Below are 8,721 nucleotides of genomic sequence, written 5' to 3'. Positions count from 1 at the left end.
GTCGGGCTTACTTTGGTCCTTGTATTAGGAGCAAGGTCCTCTCTAGGATGGAGACAGTTGCCAAGGACAAGAAGCATCCATTGCTCCAATAGGCAGATCCACAGTCGCTTCTGAAGGCATTCCTGAGTTGGCTGAGTCAATTCTGCCAAGCTGCCTTCTCTCCACTCTTTGCCCTCACAAGACACCCAGGTTTTGGTGTCTGAAGAGCAGGATCTTCTGCTGTCCCTAGATACCTTACGTGCAGAGCTAAAAGAAATCCAGCACTTAGCTGGTTTGTTTCTGTCCTTTTCAGAACATAGCATCTTTCCAACAGAGACACAGGCAGTTTGGGAATGCTCATGTAACACTGTCCCTTGTGATGGAGGAGGGACCAAAAGGCTGCAGAGCCAGAAAAGCCAACATTCCTGGGGGTCCTGGCAGAGTCCCAGCAGCTTCTGATAGGCCCCTGTACCTCCTGGCAGTCCCTACACTGCTCTCCATGGTCCATCATCCTGGCACACCTGCTGTGGGAGCTGTTGGAGCAGGGGCTGGCTGTGCAGTGCTGGAGGATGGCCACCTGCCCAGATGGCCACCTGCCCAGGGATCCAGTCCCAGGTCCACTTCCTTTCCCATTCCCAACAATGACATTCCAGTAGTAAAACAGCTTCCCTCCTTTCCCAGTGCCCAAAGACATGGATGCAGAGGTGTGAGCAAGTGCACCAGTAACTTGTCCTGGAGCTGTGCTGCCTTGGGAGGCACTGTCACATCTGGGTCAACTTGTTTGAGGCTTCCCATGGAAATGTAGCATTTTGACTCTGTTATTGAATATCTGGGGTCATGTTTGACCTGCTCTTGAAATGTCTGCTGCTTGCTCTTCCTGCAGGACTTGCAACTTGTCCATGCCTTTGTTTTGTCACTGCTTGGGTTTGATTTAGGCAGCTTTCCTTCTCCTTTCCTTTTTTATGTCCTTGCATATTTTCAAGCACTGCAGTGTGGCCAGCTGTGGAGCAGGTGAGTGAGAAGAAACAGCTGTGTTCCTGGGTCCCAGAGTCACTCCCCGAGCCACCCTTCATCTGTAGGAAGTGGTGTGGAAGTTGGTCTCTTTAGCTGATGGAGAGTCTCTTTCTGGGCAACTGTGTGCTAGGGTAAAAGAGGAGGAGGCCTGGGACCTTCAGCCCAAACTGTGAATGGTGCTGAGACTTTTCCAGGTTTAATCTGGAATGAAGAGGCTCCCTCACACTGGACACAAACCTTGAGCTTGCAAGGACCTATTTTAGGAAAGCATCCTGTTCTCATCTGCTGTATTCCCATGTGTGAAGTCATTCCTCCTGCTGGGGAAGGGACTGAGCACCATCCCAGGGTGCTGGGAGAGGAGCTGCTACCCAGGCATCAGATCTGAAACTACTGTGAAGGAGGAAGAGCCTTGTGTCTCACAGGGCTGCCTGGGAGAGCAGAGGTGGTGAGGAGCTCAGAAGATCCTGCTGAAGGGAAGAGGAGCCATGAGCCAAACCCTGGCTGCCCTCCAGGGCTGGGTACAACCAGCACCACCGCCTCTTGCTCTGCTGCTGGGTGCAGCCAAGCCATGCTCTGCCTGGGCACCAGCCACACAGGCAGAGGTGCATCGCCACACTGTGCCAGCCATGGCACCACCTACCCTGGGCTCTCCTCACCTCCCTCTTAAAAGCAGACATGACCTGGACTGGACTGCCAGGGTGCTGCCCCTTGTTTGGGGGGTCTGGCTGCAGAGCTGGAGCCCAGGTCCCCACCAGGTCTGATCTGTGCTGGGAGCAGTTGTCAGGAACACCAGTCCCATTGTCACACACCTGCTGGATTGAGCATCACTTCCTCAGCCTCTCAGGCTGATGTACCTGTTGGGGTACAAAGCTGCTGGATTTGTCTGGGTGAGGGAGTTACAGGGTTTGTAGGTGGTCAAGGGCTATTTACTGTTAAAACGTGTAACCTTCTGTGTCCTTTAAAACCAAACTCAAAGCATTGTGTATGTGTGGATGGGTGATTGTGGGAGTACCATGATGCCATTCCCCTGCTGTTGGTGTGTTGCTGTTTTAGGGTGGGGGTCTCCAGGGCTGTGGAGGCAGCAGATGCCCATCCCACAGTCTCATGTGATGTGTCCTCTGTGAGCAGTTGTCCCTGGTCCCAGCAGGGAAGCCCTGGTACCAGCAAGAAGGAAGGTTTGCTGCACCCCTGGCCTTGGTAAGTCCTCCATCCCCACAGAGCATTGAGTGGGAATCCCCCCTCAGGGACTGTTAAGGACAGTTGTGGCCAAGGCAGAAGCACCGAAGTTTTCTGTCCTTCCCCTGTTGCCTGACCCGATTCCTCACAGTGACGTTTACTGCTGCGTCACCAAGAAGTCAGAGAGGACAGTGGGCTGGGTCTGGCCCACAGGTTCTCCTCTGGGGCCTTTCTGAGAGTTGTGACTGCAGCCAGCATTTCTAAGTCAATGAAGAATTCTTCAAGTCAAGTGTTTTTCTGAGTGGAGGTCCCCAAGTCTCTCTTTCTGCCCTTCCTGCCTCCGCAGCTGGTGGTGGCAGGGCTTAGCTGGAGCCATGGGAGAAGTCCCACTACGTGCTCCAGCCTCAGTTACGGGGTGTATCCTGGGACGGCTGGTCTGTGGCTGACTCTAGGTATGTAGGAGCAGTTGGAGCCTCTTAGGAAACTGTTTTCTCCTCCTCATGGAAATGGGCAGCACTGGGACAGCGCAAGCCAAAGTCTCCATTTCCATGGGAGCAGCCAGCCTGGAGCTCAGCAGGGAGGGTGGCCATGCCTGCCCCAGCAGAGCACAGCCACATGCCCTCGCCTTCCTCCGCTGCTCTCCATGGCAATCACAAGCACTTTCAGAAGAGAAAAGTACCCTCCAGTGGTTTAGGAGGGCTGGGGTCTTAGGGCAGCTGCTGCCACAGGGGCACATCTGGGCCCAGGGGTGCGATGGGGTTGTTGGAAGAGGGAGCCAGGGGAGGGGTATGACTTTGCCACTTGGGTTCCTCACTCCTCATCCTCCAGGAGAGCTCCTCGATGCAGAGAGGGAAAGACAGGAGGGCTACAGCTTGGCTCCCTTCTTCCAGCCTAGCCCTTCCTTCTGGGGCCTGAGGCTCACTCGTACTTGGAGGGGGGAATGGGAACCATATTGTGGAGGGAGTGTGATTATAATAACAAAAGCTTTTTTGCACTTTCATTCATTTTGCACTCTTTCTTAATTTATTTTTTTCTGTGTTTTTGATATTGGTGCCTCCTCTCTGTGTTTTCATAATGAAAATCCTTCTGTTGTAGCCAGTGCAGCTATTCTGGAACTGTGTGTCCTGAATGTACAGAGATTTAAAGGCTCTATATATATAAACTTATAGTGGTACAAAGGTAAATTTATATATATAGATGATGGTGTGATATGTTTTGTCAGTGTTTTAAAATAATAAACGAATGTGAGCAACAGAGGCCTGTGAAGCAGAAGTGGTCACTGCGCTGCATCAGCGGTCGCTGCAAGGCTGGAGCAGTCACACTGCTGCAGGGCAGTGGGAGCAATCACTGTGCAGTGGGGTAGCAGGAACAGTCACTGCATGGTGGGAGAGGCCAGTGCACTGGTCACTGTGTGGGAGCAGTCACTGCATGGCCAGTGTGGTCACTGTGCAGCAGGTGAGGTCAGTGGAGTGGTCAGTGTGCAGCAGGAGCAGTCACCATGCAGGAGCAGGCACAACATGGCTGGAGCAGTTGCTCTGTGGCAGGAGTGGTCAGTAGAGTGGTCGGTGGAGTGGTCACTGTGCAGCAAGAGCAGTCAGTGCAGCAGTCACTGTGTGGCCAGGGAATCAGTGCAGCAGTCAGAGCAACGGTCAGTGCCCAGCAGGAGCTGTCAGTACAGCAGTCAGTGCACAGCAGGAGCGGTCAGTGCAGCGGTCACCGCGCTGCCCAAGGGCGAAAACCCCACCCCTCTGCGTGTTCCTGGGTGTTCCACCACCGCCCGCCCGCCCCGCGGGACCCCCGAGGCAGCCAGGACCGGGACAGGGATAGCAACAGGAAGGGTTTATTCATCCCGGCGCGGGTGGCTGCAGGGGAACAACCGCGGCGGTCCCGCGGCGGTGCCCGGCGGGGCAGCGCTGCCCGCGGGGAGCGGGCAGTTCCCCCAGCCCCGGCAGCAGCGGCTCCGCGCTGCCTCAGCCGTAATGAGCCCCAACAGGAGCAGCAGCCCGGCCGCCAGCGCCAGGCGCACGGTGTTGCACAGCGTGTAATCTGCAGGAACAGAAGGGACCGTCACTGGGGAGGAATCCACTGGGAGATCCTAGTCCTCCCACGGGGGCAGGGACACACAAAGGATCCAGAGGGCAAGGGGAGACCCCAGGGATGTCCTCGGTTAAAGAGACACAAAGGGAAGTTCATAGAGAGCAAAGGGAGCCCCGAGGGGGCCCCCAGCTGCACCTCCCACATCCCTGTCCCCTGGGACACCCCCTACTCACAGCCTCTCACCTGTGACCCCACCAAGTGGGGCCAAAGATGGGAAGGAGGGAAGAAACATGGAGCTGGCCCTCAGATGCCACTGCCAGCAAGATGGTGACACTGAGCTGTGACAAAACATATGACTGTCCTTGAGGCTGGGAGGTGCAGGGAGAGGTGTCCTCTGACTTATCCCCACCTGTCAGACCAGCAACCCTGGTGTCTAGGTCATCTACAGGGTCCCTGAGGAGCTGGCCAGGCTCAAACACAGGTGAAGGAAGCCGGAACCCTCTCCTTGGTCCCCTCTTACAGCTGCTTTCCTGCCCTAAATCCTCTTTTCTAGTTCCCCCAGGATGTGACAGATTGCAGGAAGGAAGAGTGGAGCAGGATGTGGCTGGGGCAACGTCTCACCTCTCACCACCAAGTCCAGGGTGTTGCTGACAGCAGACCATTCTATCGAAGCACTGAAGGTGTAGCACTGGCAGCTGTAGCGGCCACTGTCACCTTCCTGCACGAGGGAGAGGTTGTAGTCACCTCGTTCCCTGGGGAGTAGCTGGGCTCGGATCTGGCCCTCCAGGTACAGGTAACAGCCGGTGCTGGGGTGTGTGGTGGTGCAGCGGAACTTCACATCAGCTCCCGGAGTCACCCTCTGCCCAGGCAGGACAGAGAGGTTGGGTCTGGGCAGACGGAGCTCTGTGGGGACAGGAGAGGGAATGAGAAGGTGCAGAGAGCTTTGATGTGCCAGGAACACCAGGATCTCTGTGAAGCCACCAATTGGCTCAGGCAGAGGTGAAGATGGTCCCCACCTCTCCAAGCCAGGGAAGAAGAAAAAAAAACCCCGTCCATCATGGGAACAGCCATAGGCATCCTGGTGTGCCCTGGGGCATGTGACCTCACAAGAGGGGAAACAGCACATCACTCACCTTCCACAAGGACTTCCAGCTCAGTACTTCGAGCCAGCACAGTGCCTCCCTCCAGGTAATGGCAGTTGTAGCTACCTCTATCCTTGTAGGTGGCATGAGAGATGGAGAACTCGGCCCTGCTGCCACTCTGCTCCAGGAGCCGGCGGCTGCCCTTGTACAGCACAAAACTGCCATAGCTACGCTGGCAAATGCATGAGATGGTGATTGAACCCCCAGGTGGGATCACCCCAGGTGGCTTCTGGAAGATGGAGATTGTGGGGGCACCTGCACAGGAAGAGAGATGCTGCCAGCCAGACAGGGAGCCCCCAGCAGCTGCCCTGCTGTGAGCCCAGGGCTGCCACTAGGCCCCATCTCCATACAAGGGTGAATTTTGTTCCAGGGGCCTGTGGAAGACCCCTGAGAGATGGGTGGGCCCAGAAATGTGTCCAAACTCCCCATCCACCTTCTCAAGATACTCACTTGGTGTAGCCTCACTCTGTGACACCAGCCAAGTGCCTGCAAGAGAATCAGCTGCATAACATCTCTGTGGAGTGTCTGGACACATCCTGTCACCCTCTGGGAATCCCCACAGCCTCTGGCACTCACCTAAGGCCAGCACATGGGTCACAGGCAGCATCACGTCTCTCTTGGCTCCCTCTGTATTCGGGTCAAGCACGGTTTCTTCAGAGCAAAGTGTTGGCCAGAGGCACCAAGCAGCTGCGTGGCTTCTTGTGGCTCCTGATACAACCTTGTCACAAGCCACCTTCTGTCCCACAGCTTGGGTTTCTGCAGCACGACTGCAGGGCTGGGATGGTTGAACTGGAACCACAACGTCCCAGTCACATGCCCAGGGCTGGGCCCCTGTGACAACTTAGGTCTTAGGATCTGGCAGACCTTGGGGGAAAGGCTATCAGGACTTTTTGTTTCTTTCTTAGATCTGGTCACTTGATGGTGAAATGGCTTCTTCTCTGTCTTATGAAATAGGGGGTTGTTTTGCAACCACAAACCCACAAGTTTGGTGGCTCAGCAGAATGAAATAGGAGGGAAGGAACTTGACTTCCTTTTTGGCCATTTCCTGGGCTACAGGGTCTGTCTTTGCAGGAGGGACAGCAACACTTCCTACCTGTAGGTCTGGGTGCACCCCACAGGGTTGGTCCCACTCCTCATCCATCCAAACCCCTTCAGTCCCACACTGAAGCAACTGATGGTCCTTACTCCAGACAGCTGCTCCCTTCCACCCACACCTGGAGCCAGGTGCACCTCAGCTGCATCTTCTCTGGGTTGACCAGTGACGTAGACAGAGCTCCCTTTGACAATAACGAAGAGCTAATGAAACAGGGAAAGTCGCTTGCACCTCTGGATGTGGGAGAAGAGAACAGATGAATTCTGGCACTGGGGCTGTGTGGGACAGGTGCAGCTTGTCCAGGAGTCCTGCTCTGAAGGTGGCAGCGCTTATAGCTCCCTGCCTTCCTGTGAGCTGCAGGCAGCACATCCTGAACCCTTGGCGTCTGCAACCTCTGCCACAACTGGTCTCCAGAGGAAAAACAGGGAATGCTCAGGGCTGGGTGGGTGGGGGTTCTATGGTTGTAAACCAGGGGAAAAAGGCAAAGCTATACTTCTTCCAGACCCTTTTTTTCCTTCCCCCTTCAGCCCTTTCGGTCTCCCTTGGAGATTCCATGGGCAAGAAGAAGTTTTGGCAGCAGGGTGCCCTATGGCCTTTTCCTGTTCTGGGCACCTCCTCTGGCCCTCTCTCCTGTCTAACCACCCTTTGCCTCCCCCAGCCTCAACTAATTATTGGCATTGATGACTTAGCATTTTAGCTTTTATATTTTTCATATATTTGTAATCCGGAAATTCTTTAGTGTATAACTCTAAACTCCATACAGTGTCAGCTGCTGTTTCCCATTTTGTTCAGACACAGCAATTCCTCTCCAGGCCTGGCAATCAAGGACACCTCACTGTCTCAGGCCACAAGAAATGTAAACAAAAGTGAGCTGGGGGGAGCAAACCGGGGGTAAGTGACTTCATTACCTGAAGCTGTAATTGGAAGATTAGCCCCCAATATGCAAATGGACCAAACTTATGAAAGTTATAAATGTATGAAGACCTGTGAACTGTTATCCATTTTGGGTGTAGCCCCTGGGGGGCTTTGTCTGCCCAAAATGTACCTGAAGGCCCTTCAATAAATATAATTGCTTAATATTCCCTTAATTTTGTCTGGCCTCTGGTTTTAGGTAGCCCCAAAAAGGCATCAGGATCTCATTGGAGAGCCTCCTTTCAGCCCCACAGCCCCCAGTGGCCACACCAAACTGCTCTGGGTTCACCATGCCCAGTGGAGAACAAGCCCTGGCCATTCTGTGGCTCTGGCCTGGCTCACACTGTCCAGGATGATGGTGGCATCACCGTGGGCCCATTCATGGGCCCACTGGAATCCTTGCTCCCCTCTCCAGAGCCTTTTGTCACATCCCTCAGCCTGAGACCAACCTCTGGGTGCATATCCAGAGCATGGGACCATGGAAAGAGTTTCCCCCCTCCATCACCACTGTTAGGAGTTGCCTGATCCAGCAGCCTGAGAGGAGGCTGCCACAGCTCCAAGGCCCCAGGTCCAAGCAGTTGTGGTGTCCCCAGAGGACAGGTGGGGTCACACACAGACACAGCCAGTCCCACAGGTCTCGACAGGCACACAGGTCCTCCCACAAACAGCACCAACAGGATGTGCCCCTTATTGTATCCCTGCAAGCACATTTGAGCTTAAATATCAAAAGCTTTAATGAACAATGTACCCCAGAGTCCCACCACCATAAACGGTTCTACAGGCAGTAGGGAAAGATTGTGGCTGGAGACAATTCCTCATATCCACTTAAGCAACTCCAAAGAACTCCCCTGTGAACTGGGCTTCACCCCCAGCTACAGCTACACCTCCCTCTACTGCCCAAAGGTGGCTCCTCATCAGCTGCATTGCCTACAAGACAAGGCTGCTGCACGTCCTCACCTCAGCAGCAAGTGAAATGTCACCCTCTGACAGGAGTCAATATCCCCAGCATTCCTGCTCCCAGCCAGTTTAGCCCTTTCTACCACTGGACATTCTCACCTCAGAATCACAGAATATGCTGACTTGGAAGGGAGCCATCAGAATCATCAAGGCAAAATTTTGGCTACAGTGCAAATATGTGAAGCAGTAGGTTCTTCTATTTTTGGTCCTGAAGGAAACCATTGTCACATAATATTTTCCTTTCAGTCATCTACCTTCCCCAGTCTAATTCTGCAGCCTCACTGGCTAGAGCAGAAGTGTGTCCATACTAGAAACAAAACAGGGAAGAATAAAGAAATACAAGCTGTTTCCAAACCATGCAAATATCACAAGAAACCACCCCTGCTGCCAAAATCTAGCAACTGCTGCAGT

The 8,721-nt window shown here is 54.1% G+C and overlaps 1 protein-coding gene across 1 annotated transcript; it reads right to left on the bottom strand.

Moving 5' to 3' along the window:
- Window positions 1–3,500: 3,500 nt before the first annotated feature.
- Window positions 3,501–7,736, bottom strand: LOC128796867 (osteoclast-associated immunoglobulin-like receptor). The gene is made up of 7 exons (XM_053958911.1): window positions 7,722–7,736; window positions 6,563–6,644; window positions 5,925–6,179; window positions 5,799–5,834; window positions 5,340–5,603; window positions 4,828–5,109; window positions 3,501–4,215 (listed from the first exon to the last, which is right to left on the bottom strand). Exons 1-7 carry the CDS (start codon window positions 7,734–7,736, stop codon window positions 4,010–4,012), a joined length of 1,140 nt encoding a protein of 379 aa, XP_053814886.1. The 3' UTR covers window positions 3,501–4,009.
- Between the last annotated feature and the right edge of the window lie 985 nt (window positions 7,737–8,721).

The sequence above is a fragment of the Vidua chalybeata genome, chromosome 17 (assembly GCF_026979565.1).
Source record: "Vidua chalybeata isolate OUT-0048 chromosome 17, bVidCha1 merged haplotype, whole genome shotgun sequence".
Taxonomy (NCBI): domain Eukaryota; kingdom Metazoa; phylum Chordata; class Aves; order Passeriformes; family Viduidae; genus Vidua; species Vidua chalybeata.
Note: the sequence above shows the minus strand (reverse complement) of the source record. Positions and strands in the feature narration are given on the sequence as shown.